The 27,433-nt window shown below is 50.3% G+C and overlaps 1 protein-coding gene across 2 annotated transcripts; it reads left to right on the forward strand.

Moving 5' to 3' along the window:
• The first annotated feature begins 3,176 nt into the window (after positions 1 to 3,176).
• On the forward strand, positions 3,177 to 27,258 carry PRSS56 (serine protease 56). 2 transcript variants are annotated; one of them, XM_088132241.1, is made up of 16 exons: positions 3,177 to 3,392; positions 5,107 to 5,268; positions 8,905 to 8,958; positions 10,970 to 11,159; positions 12,182 to 12,290; positions 12,394 to 12,553; positions 13,168 to 13,310; positions 14,338 to 14,497; positions 14,994 to 15,182; positions 18,335 to 18,496; positions 19,583 to 19,685; positions 20,427 to 20,571; positions 22,536 to 22,677; positions 24,054 to 24,146; positions 25,482 to 25,606; positions 26,800 to 27,258. In XM_088132241.1, exons 1-16 carry the CDS (start codon positions 3,191 to 3,193, stop codon positions 26,971 to 26,973), a joined length of 2,313 nt encoding a protein of 770 aa, XP_087988367.1. In that variant the 5' UTR covers positions 3,177 to 3,190; the 3' UTR covers positions 26,974 to 27,258. The 2 variants fall into 2 exon arrangements, with proteins under 2 accessions (XP_087988367.1, XP_087988368.1); XM_088132242.1 differs by lacking the exon at positions 3,177 to 3,392 and adding an exon at positions 4,106 to 4,281.
• The last annotated feature ends 175 nt before the right edge of the window (positions 27,259 to 27,433 follow it).

Raw genomic sequence — 27,433 nt, forward strand, 5'->3', positions numbered from 1 at the left:
ATATTGTGTGAACCCAGAAAATGGATGACTTCAGGAACAGGTTAAGGGTGTTGTGTGAACAGAGGCTATGTATCCCCCCAAAGTCAGAAGCATGGCTGGTGAGGATGCACATCCTTTCCAAAGATGGTGAGAAAATGTTATAATTCTCTTCTCTGATCTTGGGACAAGGAACCCTCCTTTGCATGCCAGGCCCAGGCAAGTTCTAGGCCTTAAATGAGGTAGCTCAGGGAGGTGGTGTGAGCCCGGCCCAAGCAACCAGAAACTCTGAACCAAACCAATTCAAGAGCTGGGGGCCGCCCAACACAATGGGCAGGTTAATTCCGATGGTGTTTGTGGGCTTGCTGGCTGAACGTGTCGCGCCAGCCCGTCCTCTCGTGCTCAGCGGCCGGTGCAACTCTTGCGCGAATGCAGATCCTGCGGAATTCAGCACCGGCTGCCGCTGGATGGCCCGGAGGGAGCAGCCAGGATTCCGCGGCCGCTGCGCTGGAGACTCCGGCCCTGGCTCGCTCGCCGGCCCCTTTCCATCGCGGAGGCCGGAAGAGCCGAGCGTTCCTCGCCCGCGGGGGGCCTTGCCCGGGCCGCGCTCGTCTCCCTCCAGCACCCTTACCCGGCCGCCCAAGCTCGCCTGCGCGCAGCAATGGCCTAACACAGACCGAGGCTCAACCGCGCCGCTGCCGGGGAGGGAAGGGCTGGAGGCGCGCGGCTGGCGGGTCAGAGGCGCGCCGGCCGGAGATGCGCGAAAGCTGCGATTAAGGGCAGGAAAAGGCGCCCTGGACGGCGAAGCAGGCGGGGAGGGGCGGCCCGGATGGTCGGGGAGTGGGAGGCGGCGGGGGGCAGAGCCGGTCTGCCGGCCTGTTTGGAGAAGCCGGCCCTTAGGATCTGGAGGAAGGGCGCCCTTCTCCAGGATCTGTGCAGAAGCACCGATAGGCTAGACTTGCGCCGAATTAACCTGCTCCTGGATTTGCGCAGCGCATGGGAAGAAAAGCGGGTGAAATCACCAAGGGCCGCCAGGTTGCTAATATCGGCAGGAGGAGAAGGAGAAGAAGAGAAGGAGGCGCCCCTGTTTTCCTCCTTGCAAGGGCCTGGGCAGAATTCCTTCCTTCCTTCCTCCCTCCCGGGTCGGGCCTGCCGGCCTCTCTATAGCTGCCCTCCCCGCAGCTGCATTTGTCCACTCTTCCAAGCTCGGTTAGCGTTAACCTGAGTTATTTTATTTTACTTTTTGCCAGAAGCTGAACGCGTAGAGCAGAGTCCGGCGAATTTGGTTACCTGCAGCTTAACGCCTTGTGGTAACTCAGAAAACGGAGTCATTTGGTAATCGGGTCGAGGGGGCTGTGTGAACGCGGCCGCGCGCTCTCTGCCTATGGAGCAGGAGTCCACCCCTTGGCCGTTGCTCGGGGCCAGGCGGAGCATGTGCGTGCGTGTGACAGAGAGGACAGAGGGGAGACCGGCGGCAGCCGCCGCTTTCATCTTCCCCCTTTCCCCACGCCGCTGCCAGCTATTCCGAGCCCCGCGCTCGTTGCAATTACAGCCTTTTGATCCACCGGAGAAGTGGCTATTGTCGAAAACACTCCATGTGACAATTAAGGGGTCTGGGAGCGAACGGGCAATTGCAGCAGGGAGGGAGATGCGCTCAGGAGAGGGACCGCCGCCCCCAGCAGAGCCCTTCCCAGCCCCCCAGCTCTCCCTACTTCGGGAAGGGAGAAGCTCCGCAAGCCGCGTTTCTGTTTAAGGTTCCTGGAGGCGTCTGTGGGCAGCGTGTCTGAATGATGCTTGTTTCAAAGAAGGAGCGGGGGGGGGGGGGGGGCGCTTAACAGCAGATAACTTGCTGGTCTTTGCCGAAGTTTTGATTGCAGAGCAAATCTGATGCTCTACAGTCAAAACTTCACATCATCTCAGTACCCCTGTAATACATCTCTCCCGCTCTCTCTCACCCATCCATGCAAGGGGGATTCAGCTTATCTCAGTTAGGAACAGTGGTTGTGACTGGATGGGAAGAATTTGATTGCTGAGCCCAACTCCAGATTACAATATCCAAGAAGCCCCCGGAAGCAGAAGCATTAAGCCACTCTTAAGTCGATAATGGGAGCCGTTGCAGCCGCCAGTCAAACAGGATGGGGTGAGGCCCCTTTCTTGGGAAAACGTCTGGGATCAGCAGTGCTTGCCCAGCGATGTCTTTCCTTTTAAAAGCCGGCTTTCTCATGGTGACCGAGTGGGCTCCTCCCCTTTCTGGACCGTTTGCATTTACACACAGTCCCTTTGAAGATAAGAGTCTTTGTGGGACTCCTTAGCATGGTTTGAAGCTTAATCTTAATCTAAGTAGTAAATCGTCTCTGGCAAATTTCCTACTTAGTTTACCTGGCAATGGGTTGGAAAGGCAGGGAAGGCCAGCAGAGCAGGGCAATAGTGTGGGTGCAGGTCACAGGACTGGGAAGGAAGAGGGAAGGGCTTAGACTGGAGGGGCCACCAACCTTCCAAGCCGCTGCCCCACCGCCTCCCCCATGAGGACATGCTGGGAAAATGGGGGGCATTGCTTTTCCTCCCTAGCCTTTGGCCAGGTTCAACCCATATTTTAACCTGACCTTTCTTTTGCTGACTTCTCCTACCATGCCAAATTTGCCCCCATTCTGTTGAGTTTCCAGAGTGTCATCCTACTGCCAGACAGATCCCATCACCTTTCCATAATTGGTTTCCCAATATTCTGCAAAATATTTCCAATACTTTACCAATATTCTGCTATATTGGCTAGAGTACAAGTTAAGATACCTTTCAGTTCACCAGCCATCAGGTGATGTAGCTCGCATGGCAGTAATACAGAAATGTGTCATGGCTTCTTTTGGGGTTCTTCTGAACCTCCCAGTCAGGCCTACAGCCTCAGGATCTCCTGGTGGTCTTCCATCCAACCCTGCTTAACAAGATCAACTATGGTCAAGTAAGTGCTGCCATTCCCAGTTGAATTCAACCCCTGAGGACATCCTGCACATAGCCATGTGCCTTGGCAACATCACCGCTGTAGTTTGCTGTTGCCATTTTTCAGGACATGCTTTCAACTTCCCAGTCTACCTGACAGCCCTGGGACCTTCCAGCTGTTGCCTCTGGGACCCTCCTGCCTTGCCTTACACTGTTTCCCAGAATCCACACAGGCTGTTGCCAACAATCATGCCCAGGTTGTTGCCTGGGAACTCAAACCTGGATGAAGGTCTCACTGCCTGGGTGCCTGCAGGGGACCGTGCAAGAGGGGCCAGTGAGCAATGACATCATCGCAGGGATGCTGCCCCAGGCGTGCATTCAGAATGGTTCGCCTTATAGCACCTTTTCCTCCCCCCCGGACTTTATTCCAAGACATCACCTTTCCTGTGGCTCAAGCTATGGAAACCTAACAGAGGCTAAGCACGGTATGTGAATGCATTGGCTAGGATGTTACCTGATCTGGTTTCAGGGTGTCCTGGGAATCCGGAAAACGGGTGAGCGGAATTCTGGCGTGTGAAGGCATCCCCTAACTTCACCGGGTTCCCAAACTCGGTGCACTGCCTCGACCCGGTTCCCCGAATCTCCCCTTTCCTGGCTTTACGCCCCAGGCTAACAAAGGGCACAGGCCGAGGCAGACCGAAAGGACCGCAGCCGGGCTGCCGCGACGGAGGCTGCGTCTCCCCAACCTGGTGGAGCGCGTCGTGTGAACCCGTTTCGCCCCCTCCCCAAGCCGGCCCCGGCGTGGCCGCCGCCTCTTCCGCGATCGCCGCCCCCACCGCGGAGGCCCCGCGCTCCCCCCGGGGCAGATGTCCTCATTGAAAATGATCAAGGGCGGCGGGCCGCCTCTGATCGGATGGCGAGGGCGCCTTTGATGGGCCCGCGGCCGCGGGGACGCGACAACAATGGGCCCATTCAGCGGAGGGCCGCGAGCGGCTTCCCTCGGCGGAAAGCGGCGGCCCGGCTCCCGTCCAGAGCTTAATGAAGCGGAGCTGGGGCTGCCCGGGGCCGCCCCCGCCGCCGCCCCCGGCCCCTCCGAGCGCTCCGCATGCAGCCTGGGGGGAACCTGCTCCCCCGGCCCCCAAGGCAAAGCATGGGAAAAGGGGCCCCCGCTCGTCCCCGGCCCGCGCATATATAGAAGCGCCGCCGCTCGGACCCGCTGGCCCGAGCGGTGGGAAGAAAGCAGACGCGCCCGCCCGCCCCGGGACATGGACCCCCTTCTCCTGCTGCTCCTGCTGCTCCCCCGGCAGGCAGAGCCGGCCCCCGCTGCTCCCCTCAGCAAGGAGCTCTTCCCCATGCCCGCCAGCGTCTTGCGAGGTAAGAGCGGCCGGCAGCATTCTAGTCCTCATTGAGGCCAATCCGGGCTCTACGTTTAGAGCGTCTTCGGGACTAGCGCCCCCCAGGTGTCGTGGAGGCAATGTGAACCCTGTCCGGCCGAGGGACAAAGTGGCCTGGGTTGGCTTTTTTATAACAGAAACCAAAACGTTGTCTTTTTGTTTAATTTGTCGCATACCATTTTTAAAAGCAGTTATTGTTTAAATTGTATTAATATAAGTGTTTAAACCCAGCATTCATAACCCAGGAATTATAATTCTGCTAGACCAGTGTTTTCTCAGCCTTGCCAACTTGAAGATGGGTGGACTTCAACTCCCAGAATTGGCTGGTTGGGGGATTCTGGGAGTTGAAGTCCAACCATCTTCAAGTGGCCGAGGTTGAAAAACACTGGTCTAGAACACTGCATTTCTGCACCACAAAGTTGGAAACTTCATGGCATGATTGTAGGAGAAAGAAAAAGTCAGTGCTACCTGGAGGCTCAGTAAATTGGCTTTTGGGGGGAAGTGGGGAGACAAAAGTAACGCTGCATGTTGTGACCCTTTTCTTTGGCTCTGCGCCATGGCTGACCTTTTCCAGGCTCCGATACAGCATTGGAAAACTTTCCAGCTGTCTCATTGCACTAGCTCTATAATCTGTACGATGTTCCTGTGAGGTAGGCTAGGATATTGTCCCCGTTTGAGCTGATGGCAGGAAAGTCGTTTCTCTTGCAGAGAGCCATCAGGGAAGAGCATCTGTCGCGGTCTGGGAACCTCTCTGACACACCGCACGCTGTCTCCTCCCATGAGTTTTTTCCACCTCTCCCCACAGCGCTCTCCAGCCGGGGCACGTTGGTGCTGGAAGCTGCCATGAAGGCCGCCCTGCTCTCCCTGGAGGAGGCCCTGTCGGAACATAGCCGGCGTCTGCGAGAGTGCAAGGAATGCGGACTCTGCCTCCTTGGCGACTGTGGGAATCGGAGTAGGCTTTGCACCCGTAAGCTGCAACTTCCTTCCTTCCTTCCTTCCTTCCTTCCTTCCTTCCTTCCTTCCTTCCTTCCTTCCTTCCTTCCTTCCTTCCTTCCTTCCTTCCTTCCTTCCTTCCTCTTTCTCCATTTCCTCCCTCCCTCCCTCCTTCCTCTTTCTCCATTTCCTTCCTTCCTCTCTCTCTCCTTCCTTCCTCCCTTCCTCCTTCCTTCCTCTTTCTCCATTTCCTCCCTCCCTCCTTCCTCTTTCTCCATTTCCTCCCTCCCTCCCTCCCTCCCTCCCTCCCTCCCTCCCTCCCTCGAGCTTTATGCTGCCCTACTCCACAAAGTCTCCTGGCAGGCTCCTTTCATTTTACAATGAAAGTAAAAATCCTGCTAAAAAGAGACCATCAAAACAGTACAAGAGAGCATAATAAATTCTTTAGAGCCATCGGGTCACTGACTCATTCGCTGCAACTCATAGAGGTGTCCAGGGTTCTGATGACGAGATCGTAACCCAAGACTTTCCGAACAGCTCCAATTTTGCAGCTTTTCAGAAAGCAAAAAAAGGACAATGCCCTCCAGATTTTCTGTGGCACACTGCTCCAAGGGTAGGAGCCCCCCCCCCAGAAAACAGAAATTCCTTGCCGAAATCTCTCAGTATCCCTACTGAGATATGCACACTGAACAGGCAGAATCTGGTCCTATAAATCCTCTTGTGCGGGCGACATCTTTCTCACCCTTTCATTGCACTGCTTTCTTACCCCTGTGGCTGCGCAAAGGGGTCCGTGCAAAGATCTCTCCTCCCATTTCCCTTGAATCTGCCGGCTACATGGACCCCACAGTGACAGAAGTGTGCATGGCCTCTTGTGACATGACATAAGTGATGCAAATTGTTCAAATTAAATTTGGGCAACGTCATGTATGACACCCTTATCACTTCTGTGGGATGCCTGCAGGTGGGCTGAGCCCCTGACCCCCATACAACCTACTTGCGTTCCTTTTGTGGTCCCCAGAGCTCACTCAGAGAACATGGGTTGAAAACGTGGAGCTTTTTACTTATGTATCTTTTCCTTAAACCTTCTAAATTTTCATAGCCCCTGTTTCAGCCCTCAGATCTCCTGAAACCCTCATTTAAAAGAAAAAAGAGTTCGGGTTAATTTTTCATGTGCCATTATCAATGCGCCATGCAAAATCTTGATCCTGGATTTTGATTATGTAGATTATTTGTTTTTCAGCTTTATGGTTGCTCGATTTTAACTTCTTGCATGCTGTCCAGAGTCATTGCTATGAGATGGGTGGGCACAGACATTGTTTAAACAAGTCAATAAATAAAATGAAGGGAAGCCCTCCAGCCAAAATTGTGTTAGCTGGAGAGGGAAGAGAAATAATGGGAAACCGGTGGACTGGGTCCTGGTTGTCTCTTGGGGGTATCTGTGCTATGTTGCAGTATATGCTGTATTTCACTAGGTGGCAGCATTTGGCCAACTGCTAGACAGGATCAGATTTGGTTTGTACTTGGAAAGGAGACCACTAGGAGATCAGAGCTCCGTAGGCTAGACTGGCAAGTCAAAAAAACAAAGAAGGCAGGGCAAACTGCTTTTGGGCACATTGCTGCAGGCAGGAACACTGCTCGGGTTGTGTCTGTGAAATCATCAGGAGTCACACTCAACCAGAAGGAGACTTGCTTTTTCACACTGTGTTTGGCATGCAGCTTGCTTAGAGCCCCCAAGCCAGCTCTTTAGTGCCTTCTGTACCTCCTCTCTCCCCAGCCTAAGGATTGTTTCCGGGCTCCGTGCCCAGCTGCCAAGTGGGATTGCAAGCCCGGGCAATTTGAGAGCTTCCGGCCGGAACTGGGTGCTTAGCAAAGTATGCGCTCCTTACCAGCTCCTGTGCTTGAGCAGAACTGGGGTCCAGCAGCTGCGTTCGCCTCGTGGCCAGCCACTGCCTGCTCTGTCTGCAGGAAGGCCGTGAGCAACCACGTCCCGGGGTGTGGGGCGAGGCCAGGGAAGTGTGGCTTTCTCCCTTGCTCGTCTAATTTTCTCGTGAATCTTCGGTGTTCATGGCCCGGTTGAGAGAGGTGGAAGATGGGCTGTACTGTGGATAAGACCAGGAAGAGCGGAACATGCTACTTTTTTTAAAGATTTTTTTTTATCCCACTTTTATTATTTTAATAAATAACTCAAGGCGGCGAACATACCTAATCCTCCTTCCTCCTCCTGTTTTCCCCACAACAACTACCCTGTGAGGCGAGCTGGGCCGAGAGAGAGGGACTGGCCCAAAGTCACCCAGCTGGCTTTCAGGCCTAAAGCGGGACTTTAACTCACCACCTCCTGCTTTCTACCCTGGTGCTTTAACCACTAGACCAAACTGGCTCATCTAAAATGATTAAATTCTGAATTACTCATTTCATATTCTACCACAAATTTATTAATCTACTTGCAACAGATTTTTTTCCCCCTTGAGTCTTTCTTGGCTCCTGGCGGGTGCCTGGACAGGTCCCTGCAGTTTTCTTGGCAAGATTTCAGAAGTGGTTTGCCCTGGCCTGCTTCTTCCTAGGGCTGGGAGAGAGCGGGACCGGCCCAAGATCACCCAGCCAGCTTCATGCCTCAGGCGGGACTCGAACTCACGGTCTCCTGGTTTCTAGCCTGGTGATTTAACCACTGCGCCAAGCTAATTCTGGCTTTTTGCTACTTTTGCCGCCTCTGGCAACATCTGCAAGTGGGCACGTCTTTGGAGCATGCAGTGTTTTGGAACTTGCTCTGGGGACACCCCTCTGCAGCTTTTTCAAGCCACCGTGGCTTTTCGGCTTCTTGGAAGAGCTGCAGGAAGAAGCTTCTTTTCTGAGTTATTTCCAAATTACTGCACAGATTTAAGCAGGGAGGGTAAGAATTCAGCGAGGACCAGGTTCTTAAACCTCATATCAAGGGTCTGGATTCTTTGAGGAAGTCTCCTTTTAAATCTTTGTCCTAGCATCTCTGGATAAAAAAAATAGCAGGATCCAGGGAAGAACCCAGAAGGCTGATGCCAGTCAAGAACAGATAGCCTGTTCTAGCACAAGGGGGTTCTGCTGGTCCCACCACCTCATGCATTGCTGAAGAAGCAATCTCTGCATGTTGCCTGGCGAACGCCGTGGTCACTAAACAAAATATAATCAACAGATTTGAGATATTATTTACGGCAGTGCTTCGCAAACTTGGTAACTTTAAGACAGGTAGACTTCAACTCCCAGAATTTCCTAGGCAGCATGCTGGCTAGGGAATTCTGGGAGTTGAAGTTCACATGTCTTAAAGTGGCCGAGTTTGAGAAACACTGATTTATGGCAAATCAGAATTCAGTTCTTTCATTTCCCAGGAAGGCATTCTTCCCTTAAAATTGCCCCAGAAGTTGCATTTGGCCACATGTTAGAGCAATCTTCTTATTTCTATTTAACGAATACAATATTCCATTGAAGTTAAATTAAAGCCAGCGTAGGCTTTCCTCTGGACGTCTTGCTTTCCCAACCGCTGTTCTTCCCCCTCACTCTTAGTAACTCACGCACCTCCACTATAAATGATTAATAGACCAAATTGCTGTTTGGGCTCTCTTGTCCCAGAATTAAAAGCTTGTTGTGTAAGATGTCTGCAGGGGATGGCTCATTTTATTGCCTCTTTCTTATCCACTTCCAGGGCTCGAAAACGATCTGGACTCTCTGAACACAGTGGCGGATCAGCCTGTTCCAGGTTGGAATGCAACCTTGTGATCAATTGCGGGAAGCCACCGGTCCTCGAAGCAATAGGAAGTGGGCGATGGCATGTGGGCAGATGGCATGCGAGATCCCAGTTTAATTCATCGGCTCCTGTGCACGGGAGGCTATTTCACGTGCAGCGCCATTTCCCCGTTCTCTTTAGCACAGTGTTTCTCAACCTTGGCAACTTGAAGATGAGTGGACTTCAACTCCCAGAATTCCCCAGCCAGCAAGGCTGGCTGGGGAATTCTGGGAGTTGAAGTCCACTCATCTTCAAGTTGCCAAGGTTGAGAAACACTGCTTAGCAGCATCAGGCTCTCAGCAGGGCTCTGGAGAAGCCAGGCCTGATTTGGTTCCCTGCTGTTTCATTTAAGGAGAAAGGTCAGCGTTGGGTTGGCAAGCTGAGTGCTGACCTCACGGGACAGTCCAGTCACCTTCTTAATTGGGATTAAGCTTGACAGAGGCGAGCCGAAGGAGACTTCTGCCCAAACAGCGTCACGCTTCTGTCCAGCTTCCTATCTCAGAGCCTAAGCAGCTTTCGAAAAGCAGCATCTGGAATGAAACGCCGGCAGTGGGCAAAACCTAAAGTCTTCTTGTGAAGCCCGGGCCTAATAAGGCTTGCCAGCTGGCATTGCCCGCTCTTCGAGGGCTGCTTGGCAGGCAGACGTGCAAAGGGTGAAGCTTCCGGCGAGAGCAGGCAGGGCGGTCGAGGGAGAAGGTTGTTTGCTTTTGAAGTAATTACGTTTAAAAAGATGTGCCCGTCCCCAAAGCATGTAAGATCTTGGAGGGATCTGCATATAGGCATCGATTCGTTTCTTTTTCAAAGGTGTACCTGCCCCTTCTGGCAAAGCCGGTCTACGTATTGACAGATGCTGAAGATAGCTTAGAACTGAGCAAACAAAAAGGCCGTCGTGTTGTTCCACAGCAAGGCCAGGGTTCATATTTTCCATCCTGTGTAATCGTTCCCTGTAAAGTAACGCCGGCTGGAGCCAAAGGAACTCCCAGCGTGTAAACAAGAGTGTCTTTAACGTGCAGCACCATCTGTTAAAGCATCTGCCTGCTATTTAATATGCTTTCATTTCGCTTTCCCCAACCAGGAGCCCTTCAGATCTATTGGATTTCAGTTCCGGATTTCCCTAGCTAGCATGGCTTTGGACTGAACATCTTGAGGGCCTTGGGTGAGAGGAAGCTGCGTTAGTGGTTTGACCTGCCAGGTGAATTGATTTAAATCGGTGTTTTTTGAACTTGGCCACTTTAAGATGAGTGGACTTCAACTCCCAGAATTCCCCAGCCAGCATGCTGGCTGGGGAATTCTGGGAGTTGAAGTCCACACATCTTAAAGTGGCCAAGTTCGAAAAACACCGATTTAAAGCTAGCAGCTGTAAGAAGCTGTGATGGGAAAAACTTTATCAGCGGAGCCTCCGTTTTGCAAATTCGCCACCCTGCCAGAAAAACTGGTCTGGTGCATACATAAACTCTTCTGGGCTGTATGCAAGAAATCTTAATCAGCTGTTGCTCTGGTGTCAGGGCCCTTCCCTTTCATACCTAAAGCGTTTGAGGGACTAAAACAGAGGCGAAACACCCTATTTGCACTTTGCAGAACCCCCTAAGAAGGGGTAACTTTCTTGGATCAATTTGGGGAGCTGAGACAGGCTTAAGACTTCCTGTTTTGCCTTTCAGGTCTTTTCAAACCTCTAGAACAGTGTTTCTCGACCCCTGCAACTTTAAGCCCTGCAGACTTCAGCTCCCAGAATTCCCCAGCCAACCCATACAGAGCTGGGTTACTGTATCTTGAGTTTTTTTCTCTGTGACTTAACCTCTAATCTGAATTCAGCCCTGTTGGTTAGATATTCCTGGGTGTATTCCATCAGCCCAGAAAATGGGTTAATCCTGATATCTGGTTAAATGTGTTGTGTGAATGTGCAGCTCGGGGAGCCAAGAGCTGACTCCGAGTGTCCTGTATCCCGCTGCTGGAAGTGAATCTTTTCTCCTTGTCTCCCTCTCAGAATCGTGCGGGCACCGTGGGGTCCCTGCCCCTAACGCAACGCTGGTGAAGGGGAAGATCGTGGGAGGCAACCGGGCCAAGCCTGGCGCCTGGCCGTGGCTGGCATCGGTGCTGCTCAACAGAGAGCTGATGTGCAGCGGGGTGCTGGTGGGGGGTGCTTGGATCCTCACAGCTGCCCACTGCTTTGCCGGGTAAGGCAAAGGGCTCCTGCTTCATGCTAGGGATGCCCGTCCCCGAGTTGGAAGGGATCCAGGAGGTCATCTAGTCCAACCCTGCTGAGGGCAGGATCCATAACAGATGACCCTCCAACTGCATCCGAAGACTTCCAGTGAAGGAGAACTCATTGCTTCACAGGGCAGCCTGTTCCACCTGTGGCTTGCCCCCACTTCGTCTTCAGTTCCCCTCCCTCTTCTCTCCCCCATCAATCAAAGCCCATCTAACTTCAGTGCCTAGCTCAGCCATGCTCCTTCTTCCCTGGATGGCAGGGGACGTCACACCCATCACGGTGCCTCTGATGTCAGCTGGACTAGGATCTCGGTTTTTCCCCCACGGCCCCATTTGGGCAGTGCCTGGAAAACCTGATAGGATCCAAGGACATCAGGCTAAAGGGGTAGATCCGATGCCAACGTCTAGCAACCAAGTTGATGACACGGGAATATCACAGCTCTGAATCACTGCTCTGCTGAAGGAAGCTGGGGGTTTGGCTCCAGCTATTAAAAAAAAGGAGAAATTGTAGGAGGGGAATGACTTACTTCAGGGTTTCTCAACCTTGGCAGCTTTCAGATGGGTGGACTTCAACTCCCAGAATTCCCCAGCCAGCAAGGCTGGCTGGGGAATTCTGGGAGTTGAAGTCCACCCATCTTAAAGTTGCCACGGTTGAGAAACACTGGACTAAAGGGTGCAAAATGGTGCAAAGCTTGCAGGACACTAAATTGGAAAAGGCTATTTTCAGTGAAAAGGAATTTGATTCCAATTGGCACTACGACTACTACAGTCTCCTTCAAGCGGTGTCTTCATGTTCACAAAGTCACCCCAAAGTCTCCAGGGTCACCGCAAAGGAGTGGGTGCAAAGGCTGCATTTCTCTGGGTTCCTCCTCTGGGGAGAAATACAGCTGTGAGCATCTGCCTTGTGTTGGGGTGGGCAAGGCTGGGAAGGAGGACAGTTGGGGGTGCCGATTATGACGGAGTTCTGCAATATGCCCCCTGCCGGCAGAAGCCGAAATGAGCTGGCCTGGTCTGTGGTCCTGGGTGACTATGATCTAACCCAGCGGGATGAAGGCGAACAAGTGGTCCCGGTCAGCCGCATCCTGCCACACCCCAAGGTGAGTCTTGAGTCTGCTCCTGGCGGTCCTTGGGAGACGTCCCCCGTCCCCATTGCTGCTTGAGACTGCCCCCCGCTGCCACGGCCCATGTCTCTTTCTGCAGTTTGACCCGAAGACCTTTCACGGGGATGTGGCTTTGCTAGAACTGAGCACTCCCGTGCGCCCCTCGGCCTGGGTGACCCCCGTGTGCCTCCCAGAGCAGGCCACGGAGCTGAGCCAGGGGATCCTCTGCTATATCGTTGGCTGGGGCTCACTCTATGAAGGTAATGGGGGGTGGGGGGACCCGGAGGTCAAGAACATTTGCTCCCTTCGAGATGGCCTGGACTGAGGCCATGAGGCCGTGCAGGCTTGGCTCATGGGAACTGGAATCAAAAACGTTGGGAAGGTTGATGGATTGACTGATTATGCGCCATCAAGTCATTTTCGATTCCTAGCGACCACCTAGACAGATTTTCTCTGTGACGATCTATCCCCTGCTCTGCACCCCTGCAAGGTAGGCCAGTTGAGGGACCAAGATGGGCCTTGCTGGGCTGTTTTAATTTTCCCCGGAGGCTTCCTGTGGAAGATGACTGCATCACCTTCCTGGAACCCCTCCGGGGGCAACCGGCCAGCTGAAAGTGTCCCCTTGCCTTGGAAGCCTCTAAAAAGAGTCCCAAGCCGATCCCAGGTTGCAGCTGTCCCAGCTCCTTGGGCTGCCCGTAAAACCCGGACTCGGATCTGAGGAGGAGGAAGAAGGGAAGAGCTGAGGTTCCCCTCTTGCAGCGTCTCACCTGTGCCCAGTTACCTTTTGCTTACCTGCCAAGGGGGAGGAGGAAAGCCAGCAGGGATGTTCCTTCGGTGGTGTGGCCGCTCGTAACGCCATCTGCTTCTCTCATAGACGGACCGCCTGCTGAGGTGGTCATGGAAGCCCGGGTGCCTATATTGGCACAAGATCTCTGCCGTGGCGCTCTAGGGAGCCAGCTTGTCAGCAGTGCCATGTTCTGCGCTGGGTACCTCTCTGGAGGCATCGACTCTTGTCAGGTGAGGGTCCAGAGGTGAGAGGGGACTGGAGTTAGGGAGGGCGTTTGGACGTGATGGTCACCCCCTGCACACTGGCAGCCAAAGCTGCTGGACCAGGAGCCGGGAGACCCTGGTCCTAGTCCATCCTCAGCCGTGGACACTCCCTGACTCAAGCCCTCCCTCTCCACCCATCCTACCTTGCAGGGTTGTTGTGACTGGAAAAGCTAGGCCAGTGTTGTCCAAACTTGGCCACTTTAAGCTGAGTGGACTTCACCTCCCAGAATTCCCATGGCTGGCTGGGGAATTCTGGGAGTTGAAGTCCACTCATCTTAAAGTGGCCAAGTTTGGACAACACTGAGCTACGCGGAGGGAGGGCTCTGTATACCGGCTTGAGCTCCTGAAGGAATGGCAGGATACGAATCTAACAAAATAATCAATGGTAGCTTTCGTGGGTTGGGCTCATACTGCATGCTTCACCACGTCTGTTGAAGACTAGGTGATGTGTTGGCAGAAAAGGCCAAGTTGGGCTCCCCTTAACCTTGGACAGTTTGGGGGAGGTGGAGGATAAATGCACTGGGCGAACCCAGGAAGCGGGTGAATTTGGTGGCCGCCTTGAGCGCACCGTGTGAACGCAGCAGTGAAAGTGTGGAGGGAGGGAGGAAAAAGCAGAAGGTCCCAAACTGGATCGGATGGAAATGGTGGCTTGTTTTCGAAGACAGCGAGCCCTGGAGAAGCATCTCTCTATGTGTGCCTGCGTGCATATGTGCAAACATGAGCAAGCAAGAGAGAAAAAGCTATATATCGTGGGAACTGGACTTGGGGCCGAAGGAGTCACTGGCATCCGGGGGGGAGGGTCAAAAAAGTCAAGAGGGCAGGACCTTGGTTGCACAGCTGTAGTTGCCCTCTTGTTGACTCCGCCGCCCCCGGGAGACCCTCGGGTGTGGGATTCCTCCACCTGATAGCACTGATTCCCACAACCCAGGATTCATTCCAGGGACACAGCTGTGTCCTCCTCCTGCTTTGGACTTGCATCCGTTTCTCTTTCCAGGGGGACTCTGGGGGGCCCCTGACCTGCTGGGATCCTCTGCTGGAGCGCTACGTCCTGCACGGAATCACCTCCTGGGGCGCCGGCTGCGGGGAGCGCGGGAAACCGGGGGTGTACACCCGCATCGCTGCCTTTGCCGGCTGGATCCGAGAGCAGATGGAGCGTGAGTGTGAGGGGCTGCCCTTCCCCAGTGCCCCCAGCAGGGGGCAGAATACACCAAAGGGCTGGGTTCACACGACTGGCAAAGACCGAAACCCAGCTTAGCCCAACGGCAGCATTCTCATGAAGCGTGGGCCCAAGCAAACAAACAAACAAACCGTGTTGCGGCTTTGGGGACAAGCCTGGTTCCCTTGCTGTGCTAAGGCTATGGCTGAGTCATTCCGACCAGACATTGAACCCCCCAACTGGCCCACTGTTTGAGCATGGACTAGCATGTTGGGTGAACGCACCCTTGGGGTCCTTGTCCAGCACTCCTCCCTAATCCCTGAGCAAGAGTTTTGCTCTCTGCATTGAGCATGGGGTTTCCAAACAGCCTGGGAACCTGTGGAGTTTGCCTGCTTTTCCTGTGGTTCAAGGAAAGCCGTGTGTGTGTGTGTGGGGATTTTCCTGCGCCTTCCCTGTGCGCTGCCCCGACTGCCCTCTGCTCTCCTCTGCCACAGGATCGCCCTCCAGCCGGGAGCCCAGCTGCTCAGAGTGGCTGGCTGCTGCCCAGGCGCCGGGAGAGAAGCAGCTGGCAGAACTTCGTCGCTTGTGTGCCTTCTATGCGCAGCCCTGTTCCCGGTCGCCCAGCCCAGCAGCCTGCGTCCAGGGCGCCGAGGAGAAGTGCAAGGGGAGGAGGCAGCAATGCGGTGAGTGCAGTGGCCTCCGAGGAAGCTCGTAATCATAGAACCGTAGAGTTGGAGGACACCTTCGAGGTCACCTAGTCCAGCCTGGGACCCACTTCCCAGGCATCCGTGGGGGGATCCAAACGGTGGGTGCTACCACGCAATTGAAGCCTTGCTCATTTTTGCACACCTTGTGCGTGGAAAACCACACTTTGATCACGTGGTTTTGACCTTCTCTGGAGATGCCCCTGATTGTCCTTTAGGCTGGCTGGGGAATTCTGGGAGTTGAAGTCCACACATCTTCAAGTTGCCAAGGTTGAGAAATGCTGGTTTAGGTGGTAACTGAAGCCACGCTGCCATATGGCTTTGCATGTCGTGTGAGCTGATGATGTGCTCATGGCTGTGCGTGGGAGGCCGGTCAACGGGGCAGATGACAACATGGCTGTCATGACATTATGCGCCTCTGCAGGAAGAGGAGACACATCAAAAAGGATAGGACTTTTTGCATTGTTGTGCCTGCCATCATGACTTTTTTGACCCCCCTCCCCCCCCCGTGGACATACCTACTCATGTCAGAGACATGTAATAGTAGCATTTATGCAAAGACATCACCGCAACTGTGTCATCCTTTTCTTGAATAAAGCATGCAGCTCTTCTATACAGAAATCCAGCCTGGTTATCCCACGCATTCTTAATTTCCGTATCATTATTTGCAGAGAGAAAAAACTGTTGCCAATCAGATACGGTTAAGTACAGTAGCTGAGGCTCAAAAATTCCCCAAATCTTTTGCAAATTACTAGTAAATCAAATTGGCCCACCTGCCATGCAGAAGAGAGGCGTTTTGGAAGGCACGGTTTATGGTGAATGCTGCTGGGGAGAGAAAGCGTAGGGCTGGGGAAACAAACGTGTAATGGTTTAACTCTATGTTTTCCTCTTAATCCCGGGTTAGGAGTTCTTGCAAATGGCTTATTTGATCTTGGCCGTAGCAGGTTGGGGAGCCCCCCATGGTTGTTTATCCAGTAAGCCATGGTTAAGCAAACCATGCTGTTGTGAAGCAGACCGGCAGCCTTTGCTCGCAATGGGAAAAAATCTTGGATCATTGAAGAGAACAAACAAACCTGGTCTTGTTCATGGGCCTTTAGCTCAGCGTTTCTTAAACTTTCTGTTCTCAGGACCCTTTCCCACTTTTAAAAATGATGGAGGACCCTAAAAAACCTTTGCTTGGTATGGCTTATATACATATCAATATTGACCAGAGTAAAAATTAAAATGGACACGTTCGTAGAATATTTATGTATTGAATCATGTAAAAATGACAGCATTAAACCCATTAGATATTAACATAATATTTGCCATGAAAAAAACCTATATTTTTAAAACAAGTATACCATAATAATGACAGGAGTGACATTGCTTTAAATTTTTGCAAATATCTTTGACATCTGGCAAACCATTTTGATTTCACGGACCCCTGAGGGCGTCTTGGGGGATCCCCAGGGCCCCTCAGACCACACTTTAAGAATCACTGGTTTAGGTTGATTTTCAGGCAGTTTTTAGGGAAGTGTGCCCACTCCTCTAAGGGGCGCAGACTGCAAAAATTTTAAGGTGCGTTCCCATCTGAACAGAAGCATCTCCCAGACCCAAATACACCCCCCTCCCCCCAAAAGGCAGTGGAAACTGCATTTCTCCTGCCATCCAGCAAACTGCTGGACCCTTTCTAGGAAGTCAACAGGAGCTGAACTCAACTCGTAGGAGACTTTATGTTTTCACGATGGCAACCTCCTGAAGATGGAGAGCGCCAGGTTGGGGAAGGTGGGGTTACAGGAACCGGTTCAATCGTGAATATTTCTAATCCTAATTCTTTTCTTCACTGGCCCACTTTAGGACTAACCTCCTTTCTTCTCTAGGTAGCTTTCTCTTTCCTACATGTACAAACCACAATTTTCAGGGCAGTAACACACAATCAGGGATACAGCAAATGAGAAAACAATGAGTTTTGTACAAATTTACTATTACATTTATCATCTGGGGTATGTTATGAAAATTGACTTATTCTCTATAAAATTTATTAGCTGCTTTCCTGCTCAGGATTTCAGATAATAAGCTAATTTTCCCGTAAATGCCACTTTCCATACTTTACTTATTGAGCCTCTCTGAATGGCCAGGTGTGCTGTTATTCCTCCCTCCCCCCACTATTTAGCCTCTCTTTAAATTGGCTGATGCTAATGGTATTAGTTCCACGTCTGAGTTCTGAATAAGGCAAAATTCACTCTTTTTGGATTGCAAGGAGCAGTACTGAAACATTCATTTTCCTTAATAAGGACGTGATTATAATAGAAGAAAAATTCCCCCTCACTTCTTCCCTGCTGGGTGTTTAGGTCCAGGCAAAACAGGCTGTGAACGTGGTGATCTCATTCAGGAAGGAAGGAAGGAAGGAAGGAAGGAAGGAAGGGAGGAAGGAAGGGAGGAAGGGAGGGAAGGGCATGGGGAAGAGGAAAACAGAGGAAGAGAAGGGGGAGGGAAGGAAGGGAGAGAGAGAGAGAAAGGAAGGGAAGGAAGACAAGGAAGAGGAAGAAAAAGAAGAAGAAGAATGGGGAGGGAAGGAAGGAAGGAAGGAAGGAAGGGGAAGAGGAAAGAGAGGGGAAAAGAAAGGAGGGAGGGAAGAGGAAGAAGAAGAGGAAGAGGAAAAGAAAGAGAAAGGGAAAGGGAAAGGGGGAGGGAAAGAAGGGGAGAGGGAGGGAGAGTGGAAGAGGAAGAGGAAGGAAGGGGGGAAGGCTAAAGGTGGGGTGGGGTGGGGTGGGGTGGGGTGGGGAGGAAAGGAAGGCAGGCAGGCTGATCAGTACATCCAGGGAAAGAGTTTTAAATCCCGCTGCCTCCCCCTCAAATCCTGATGAAAACGGAGTGCACAATGGCTATGAGATGTGAGAGGCCAGTGCGCAACATGTGCTCACCTTACGCCCCATCCAGCAAAACCCCAGTCATGCGCGTGCAAAGGCTTAGTGGGATGGCTTCATTTGCGCCCCCCCCAGCTCAGCCTCACGCGAGCCCAGCTGGGAGGCAGGTTTCAGGCTGCCCCCCAGCGCAACCTGGAGGGGTCCCCGCCTTGCTCTCATCATCTTCTTCCCATCGATGAAAAAAAGGTGGCATAAAAATACCACAATAATATATCTCCCCAGAGCTTCGTTCCTACCTCCAGACCCTCCTGGAGTTCTTGCGCCAGGCGGAGGAGTTTTTCCGCACCCAGATCGACTTCTCCTTCTTCACGCACTCCGTCCCCCAGTTTGTGGAGCACGTCTACGGGTACCTCTTCCCCCCTCGAGGGCAGCTGGACTCCCAAGGTGAACTTTGGGGAGCGGGGGAAATGGCTGTTGTGCCTAGCCAAGTTTAATACTAACCAAGTTTAACATGATGTATGAATTCAGCCACTGGTGCTTTCCCTGGCTTGATTCTGGGAACAAGCCTACATTTGGGGAACATGCCTACATTTCAATAACTCAAATTAGTTTTCAGCAAAGACATCTATGGGGGTCAAAAAAGTTAAACAATGGCCGTGGTTGTGCAATCAAAGCCCCACCCTTTTTAATGGGCATTGTATGCATGACACACACAAAAGGTGTGGGGCTTTCACTGCATAGTCACCACTGCCATCTTGACTTTTTTGACCCCCCCGTGGATTCTCCTGGATTTCACTAAAACGAAATGAGATTTAATTTGATTTAGCTTTCAAAGTTCCTTCAAAGACAAGGAGCAGATTCCTTAAAGCATCCAATTTTTTTCAGGCTGACATGGAAGCAGGGCTCCTTAATGAACAGAGAGGTGTTGGACTCTGGTTCCCCTAGCAATTCCTCAGACTTTTTGGCAGCTGCGTAAAACCAAATGTGATTCTTTTCCAAGCACGGAATTTTCTTTAGCAAGATTTATTGAGAAGTAACGGTTGCAAGAATTCCAAAACGCATCTCTTCCCTTTTTGGAACAAATGCATTCTCTTGTACAAGAGGATGGAGATTTTTGGATTCTCTTTCTAACGTCCTTCCTATGATTCAGCAAAGAAGCAGGTCTTTTCACAGATAATGCAGAAACTTGCAACTGGCTGGCTGTGTAACAGTTGGGTCTCCTAAATATCTGGGAACTGATTCTTCCATATTTTTTCTGAATAGCTTTCTAAGGCCTAGAACAGTGTTTTTCAAACTTGGCCACTTGAAGATGGGGGGACTTCAACTCCCAGAATTTCCCATTCCCCATGCTGGCTGGGGAATTCTGGGAGTTGAAGTTCCCCCATCTTCAAGTGGCCAAGTTTAAAAAACACTGGCCTAAAATCTAGAGGCCTCTGCTCAGATTTCCAAATCCAAACCTTCCTGCATCTGCTGTAGGCGAAGATGAGAAGGCACCTTTCTTCCCAAATTGACACCTGTCTTACCTTAAAGACCAGGTTGCAGATACAGAAGCTGGAATTGCAAGAGGAAATGGAAGTCCCTTGGCCCAATTCAGGAAAATACAGAAGCGAGAAGCCCAGACCTTTCTCAAAAGGTAACACTCCCTTTGTGTCTTTCTTGGGTGCATCCCCATGTCCAGGGGCATCTGCTGGGGGAGGAGGTGGCTAACAACCATGAAGTAGAACCTTGCTCCCTTTTTACATGGGTCATGCATGCAATGGGTATAAAAAGGCTTCATGTGAGGGGCAAGTTAGGAAGGTTAGTTAGGATTTAGGAAGCTCCTGGTCTACTTGCTATTCCTAAAGCACCAAAATTGATAGATCATGCAGAAGATCAGCAAAGAAGGTGCGGAGGAGGAGGAAAGGAAGTTCTGGAGGTTGCCCAGTGACTGGGAAGGTAACTTACCACCTCTGAATTAAATTGGATTAAAAGAATTTGGGGGGGGGGAATGTGGAAGACTTTCCTTTGGAGGGTTTGAAGTGAGCAATAAGGATTGGCCCTTTTTCTGAGCAAGAAAACGTGAACCCTGGAACTCTCTTTCATATCGATTGGGTTAAGAATCCAGTGCAAAGATGGTTATTGAAAAAGAACAGAGTGCCTTCATTTGCTTGCAAGAACAGGACTCTTGATCAATTGCGAACCCTGATAAATTGGAAGGAAGACAGTGGGGTCTCCATGCCCCTTGCCTGTCCCTTACCTATCTCCCCCCACCCCCAAAGTCTGCATCCACTATGTTGATGGTGGGTAGAAAGCAAGATCCTCCCTTCTGGGCCTTGGCATCCTCACGGCAGGAGTGGGATAGTCTTGGGCTGACCCCCCTTTCCTCCCTTTACAGGCGCCGTCCGCCCCCTCTCCCCTCCTTTGCCTCATTGTTCCAAGGCACAGGGCCCAACCTGGCTGACTGGGTGCAAGAGCTGAGCACCCCACCTAAGCATTTTGCAACTGCACCGGCTGGACAGGAGACCCGGCATTTCCTACAGGTATGGGAATAGGAGTGGCAAAGATAGCATGGCATTGTGCCTTGAAAAGAAGCAGGAAAAATGGATTGCAACTTGAATGATTGGAGGAGCAACAGTTGTTGAAGCCTGTAGTTCAGTGTTTCTCAACCTTGGCCACTTTAAGATGGGTAGACTTCAACTCCCAGAATGGCTGGCTGGGGAATTCTGGGAGTTGAAGTCTACCCATCTTAAAGTGGCCAAGGCTGAGAAACACTGCTATAGCTGATGCCTTTATCTGCCCCATAGAATCCTAGGAGAAGGGCCACTTAGGTTGTTGAATCTAACTCTCACCCAGTGCAGGAATTCTTCTTCAGACAAACTTAGTTTACGTAAGAACATGTGCTCTTAACTCAATCTGAACTGGACTGAGTTGGTGGCTTCACCCCAGGAGTAACTAATGCTAATTTTTTTTTTTTTTATCTGCGCTCAGTCGTTACCGACTCTGCAGTGACTGCTTTTGGACGAGTCCTTGCAGTTTTCAAGGCAAGGTGTTTCAGAAGTGGTTTGCCAGAGCCTCCTTCCTAGAGCAGAGCCCAGCTGGCGAGCGCAGGAGGCGGGGTCTCTGTTGCTTTGTGCCCTTTTCGGGCGAGCGCGGTTTCGTGCTTACCAGCAACTGCTCCTGACTCCTTTTGCAAGGCGCTGCCAGCATTTTTCCTCCCACCGGAGTGAGAGTCCCCATTTATCTACTCACGTGAGTTTTCAAACTGTTGGGTTGACAGGAACTGGGGAGGATACAGGAGCTCAACCCTGTTAACACGAAGGCTGGACTCGAACCGCTGAAGTGTCGACCATTTCTGGCTGGCAACTTTCAGCGTCATTAAGCCGCTGCGCCACCGCGTCCCCTTAATAATTAAAAATAATGCTAATTTATACCCTTCTAAAAGCAGAATTGAATACTATTGTGACATACATGTGTTCACATGTAACCTGACACCTATGCTGAGTTTCCATGATATGCTAAACCCAATTGCGGTGTACACTTCGTATGTAAAGACATAAAATGCTGGACAAATAAACCACATAATGGCTTAATGTGACTCCTTGGTCACACTACCTGCTAAGACAAGGACTGGCTTTGCCCAGCACTTTAAACCACAGATTATCTTACTCCATTTTAGTTTAATCCCAGCCTTCAATTATTTTGGTGCCATGTTTTATTAATGGGCATTTTGGTTCCACACCTAAAAAAATACACTTGCAACTTATCAACACACACAGAAGATCTCCATCTGATTATTATTTTGCAGAGATTTATCAGTGATTGTATTAGTAACTGGAGGAAGGGGAAAGTGCATAAAGAACCGATCACTGCAACAAGGGTATAAGCAGCATATCTAGGAATAAAAATTAGAAAAATGGAAGATCCCCGCTACATCAGGGAATTCAGAACTCCAGAATATAGCAGAAATTCTAGACAAGGCAAATCTGGGAAATTTTATTCCAAAGGGCCTTTTCCTCAAAAACTAACACACACACACACACACACACACACACAGAGCCAGGCCATATCCACACATTCACAGAGCACTTTTAACCTGATTGTTGAATTAACTCTTTTTTCTGGGTTAGCCAAATATTCTAAAACATAAACTCACTGAAGGATCTAGACATGCACAACTGTGGCTAGCCACCAAGATCAAACCAAGGTAGTAAAACCAGTAGTCTTAACAGGTTGTGGGCATGAAGCTACATAACTTTTAACTTCCCTGGTTGAGTCTGCGGTGTGAATACAGCCCCTTATAAGTTGACGTTGGTGTGTTTCAGGTATATGATGTGGGACAACCCCTGTTTCTTTGGCTCCGTTCTTGCCATCTGCTTCATCTCCTTTCCACTCATCCCTAGGCAGTGATTTTGGTGGGGAACTGGATGGGTGTCTCATCGGCAGACCCCTTGGCCCGTTGTGATTACGTCTGCTCACTTGGTCCCACTTCTCCTTCTTTCCATAGCTGTCAGAAGAGGAGGTGGATGAATTGCGAATCCAAGGGCAGATGTTCCTTCAGCAGTTGCAGAAAGAACTGCACCTGGATGTTTTTCCAGATGTGGAACCAGAGAGAGATGCCACTACAATTCGAGTGCTTGCATCGAATGGTACGTGGCTGATGTGCAGGGCCAAGGAAGCAAAAGAGACAGATGGGGTATGCCAAGGCTTGAAGATTGGAGGAAACTAACTGCAAACCTTGACTTGGCAATGTATTGGGCACAATTTCTTGTTTATCAATTACATCCATTCTCCCAATCTGGACAACTTCAGAAGCGTGGACTTCGGTTCCCAGCAATGGCCACCCTGGCTGGGGAATGATGGGTGTTTGTCCAGACATGGAGGTTGCTCAGGTTGAGAAGCCCTGCCTTGTACAAAGCATGGATATAAATTCAAAGTGAAACATGGAGAGACATTAGAAAATCAGCCTTTCCTAGCCTGGAGCCTTCTTAAACTGCTGGGCAGTGAATTCCATAATTTTTTGTCAGGCAAATAGTGCAGCCAACACATTTGAAGGGCACCAAGTTGGGGAAGGAGAATTCAGAACTAAATAAGCCAAAATGTTGATTTCATGTAAGACTGCTTCCTCTGTTATATGTATCCCTACCCTTAAGAAGGAAGTCATTTAAACTATCAGCCATCAACTAGTTTTGCAGTGTTGAATTATAACCCCACTGGCAGAGAGTGTGCCACTTTGCAACCAGGTGGACACCCTTCTGCTGAGATTCTCCATCCATAACTGTTTCTTTGAGTTCTTGCAAACTTTTCTGGTGTTATCAGTGATAGTATCTATCCGCCTTGTTTTCTGTGGGACTCTTTTTGATGGCCTTTGAACCTCCAAGCATGTGGTGACTCCAGAGCAGTGTTTTTCAAACCTGGCCACTTTAAGATGTGTGGACTTCAACTCCCAGAATTCCCCAGCTCAGTATGCTGGCTGAGGAATTCTGGGAGTTGAACGCTACCCATCTTAAAGTGGCCAAGTTTGAAAAACACTGCTCTAGACTTGGCCTTTGGTGTCCAAAATATCCAAGTGTTACTTTCATTTCTAGTGAGAGGGCTGGTTTGGGTTCATCAGTTACTGAGCGATGTGTTCTTGTTGGTCCAAGAAACCCTCAGCAATTTTCTCCACCACCATTTGAGGGATCAGTTCTCCTTTGTTCAGCCTTTCCAATGGCCCAGTTGTCACAGCCAGATGTTACAAATGGGAAGATTATAGTCAAGTTGTACCAGCTAGATGTGGTCAATGTATTGTTGTTGTATTATTATTTAAATTTAATATAGCGGCCCACTCCAGTGGATGTTGTTACATTTTAAAAGTGGATATTGGGTGTCAAGCAGCTGAACAAAGCGGAAGATGGTCTCTGGGTTCTGCCCTTCTTTTCTGACATCTTCCAGATATTATAGGCTGCGATGGCCAGAATTCATTCCTGGGGGTGAAACTTTGGAAAACAGACCGAATTGATCTGTTTCCCACTTTGCTTTGCAGCAGATTCCCTGGTGAGCGAGACCCGTCCTCAGCGAGAGAAACGCAGCTTGGGGACTGGCCCCACGGAGGAAAAGGAGAATCAACTGCACAGCGGTATCTTTAAAACAATTGTTTAATCTTTATTCTTCTTTATTTTGGAAGATTACAAAAAATAAACAGAATACCAACAATAATCCATAGGAAAGAACCATGCTCTTGCTATTAATGAATATAAAATGTAAATATTAATATAAAGTTTATATAAAGTTTATATTAATTAATATAATGCTATTAATTAATATAAAAAAGCAACATTAAAACTAAATCAAACCAAACAAGAAAAGAAAGAAAGAAAACGACCACTCCCCAAATTTTAAAGACTCTAACAGAATTTAACAAACCGCTATACAAAACATCTAACGTATATATGAAATGTATAGATCTCCCTGGTGTACAAAAGATACTTTATAATGCTATACTGTATTATTGTAAGATACAAAGAGATAAAAAGAAATGATCTAATAATACTACTGTATCATTGTAAAATATCATAACGCTATACCAAAGAAGAATGCGCTTCATTCTTCATTAGTTGAAGGTGCTTCATTCTTTGATTAGTTGAAAATATTGCCTTTTCTGGAATGGATACAGTACACATTTCCAAAAGCCAGTCCTTAATGCCTTGAATAATCGTAGGTTTCAGTGTTTCTCAACCTTAGCCACTTTAAGATGTGTGGACTTCAACTCCCAGAATCCCCCCAGCCTGGCTGGGGGAATTCTGGGAGTTGAAGTCCACACATCTTAAAGTCAATGAAGTTGAGGAACACTGCTATGAAATAACCCCCAAGCTGGTACCAAGCAGGTTGGAAAAATTAGCCCTTTCTGATGCCACCATACTGTCACTGGTTGCTTCTTGGGTCCTCCCAACTCACACCAACTCACTCAACCTGAGAGGACACGTCTTTGGCTGTGCCAACCCAGCGTAGCATCCAGCCCAGCTAGATGTGGCCTCCTAATATCCCAGGAGGACTTTTTCAGTCTGGTTACTTGAGATTCCTTCTCTATGAACCAGAGTGTGGGTAGAAGCTGGCAGCACCATGGCTGAGTCACTGAGTCGTGTGCCTTAGGAGAGGTTGTAGTATGGTGGCAAGTCCTTGCTTCAAATGTGGGAGGTCCTAGTCCAGTTCCCAACACTTGCAGATCAGGAGGAGAAATGTTTTTGGTTGGCTGGATAACAGCCCATGTCGACTGTCCCATGAGGTGGACCAAAGTCAGCAGAGAGGTCTTCAAGAAGTCCATAAACGGTGTTTCCTTCTAGAAGCTTCTCATGGAGGATCCTCTGTGATCTCCACAAGAGTCTGGAGAGGACTTCTGTCGCTGAGAAGCCCTCTGGTTCAGACACTGCTTTTCCACTCTGACAGACTTACCCCATGCCTTTCTCCTCCCCAGTCCCTGCCACAGGCTCCAGTTGCCTGGGGGTGAATGAATCTGCTCAGCGTGTCCATTCCGTGCAGGAGACGTACCGTTGGATTCTGCAAGTGCCTGAGCAGGACCTCACCATGAAATTCCAGGAGGTGAGGCTGGAATGGGTCACCCCTCTGACCTTCCCATCTGTAGCAAGCAGGGAGCAGGGGGCACTTAATTTAAAAAACTATGTGGCTTCTCTTTGGTGGAGAAAGTTCCAAGCTGTGTGATGCCTTCCTCTGTCATGTAAGGGAGCAAATTGCCCTAGCAAAATGAACACCTATAAACAGGGTTGATCTGTTCTGTGGATTTCTCAACCTTGATTGATTGATCGATTGATTGTGCATCTCTTTTCCAAGCCAGAGAGAAGGGGAGGGTGTGTGGAAAGAGAAATGCAGCAGAGTGGTGTTTAAACTGTAGGGGGGGGGAAATTGAGAGAAGGGTAAATTTTTAGGTTTCCAAGCTGATATACATGTGCTTAAATGGATTTCATGCCACAGCAGGAAGCATAGCTTGGCCAATGTTGTCTTGGCTCAAAAGGTAAGTAAGCTTAGGCCTGTTTAATACTTGGATGGGAGACCACCAGGGAATCCAATGGCAGAGAGTAAAGTGAGGAAGGAAGGAAGGAAGGAAGGAAGGAAGGAAGGAAGGAAGGAAGGAAGGAAGGAAGGAAGGAAGGAAGGAAGGAAGGAAGGAAGGAAGGAAGTCCAGAGAAAAGTGATAGCTATAGCAAACCAATTAAAAATGTTGCCCAGTATACATAGTCAATTAAAGAAGACTTTAAATTTCATTATTTTCACACTGAACCTTGTGGCTTAGGAACTGAATTGGCTCTCACTTTGGGAGGACTTGGAGCAAGACATTCTCCAGCCCTGCCTCATTTTCTTCCCTGCTTGCCCCTCTGCCTGGGCTCCAGTGTAGACCCTGGGTCCATGCGGTGAGGATTGTCTGGGAGTCGAGGGTTGGCACTGGTGCCCAGCATTGGGTGACCTTCTGAGATGACAGTCTTCCAAGGGTGGGCAGAGATTGGCTCTCTTCACCCAGTAGCCTTAACCAGGTCAAGTAAAGACTCAGGGACAGCCTGTGCACAACATACTAAGCTTGGTTAGTGCAAAACCTTGGTTAAGCTTTGTGGTGGGAATCCAGCCATGGTCTGGGTTCCAGGCCTTCTCATTAAACCAACATAGAGTTTATTTGTTGGGGCATCAGCTGTTCGGTGCACATAATTGCATTTAGGGTTTCCATGGGTTGTGTGAACCCAGGCTACTGGTCTCCTCCTCTCTCTTCTCCCCTTTCCCCCCAGATCCTGGTGGACTTGGGTTCCAAGAACTCCAAGGGCCTCTACCGAGCTCACATCCAGGCCACTGTTGGGCAGAGGAGCGCCACCTTCACGGGTCTGGTGGGCCTGGAGCAGGACTCGCTCTATCGTAGCATGCCTGAAATCATCGCTCTCGCCTTGGGGATGCTGAAGACCTAACGTGCCACTGCCAGGAAGGCCAAACCAGTGGACTCCCATCCAAGCCAGGCTGAAAGGCAGAAGGCTGTGGCACACGTTCGGGGTACGGGGCTGACTCCTGAGGAGGCCTGGCTGCTGGAAGGGGAGGGCTCTAGAGATATCTGCCTGTTCTTCAGGCTGGTATCTCAGGACCATCCTGCATGTTAGTTGGGGTGGCAATCAGGAAGTCTTTCCAATGCTTTAGATCAGCGTTTCTCAACCCCAGAAACTTTAAGATGTGCAGACTTCAGTTCAGAGTCGCTGGGAGTCTGGTGCCATATACATTTAATAAATTATTATTATTATTGTTGTTGTTGTTGTCATTATTAACTCCCAGGAGTCCCCAGCCAGCATATGTCAGAACTGGACAAATATGAGATGTTGAGGGTTTTTTCATGAAATTCATTTTAGGACCTGGACTACAATTTGGCTGCACGCACAC

Source organism: Python bivittatus, unplaced genomic scaffold (genome assembly GCF_059951505.1).
Source record: "Python bivittatus isolate LINGU-HERP-01145 unplaced genomic scaffold, Pbiv_v1 ctg000980_np1212, whole genome shotgun sequence".
In the NCBI taxonomy this organism is placed as follows: Eukaryota; Metazoa; Chordata; class Lepidosauria; order Squamata; family Pythonidae; genus Python; species Python bivittatus.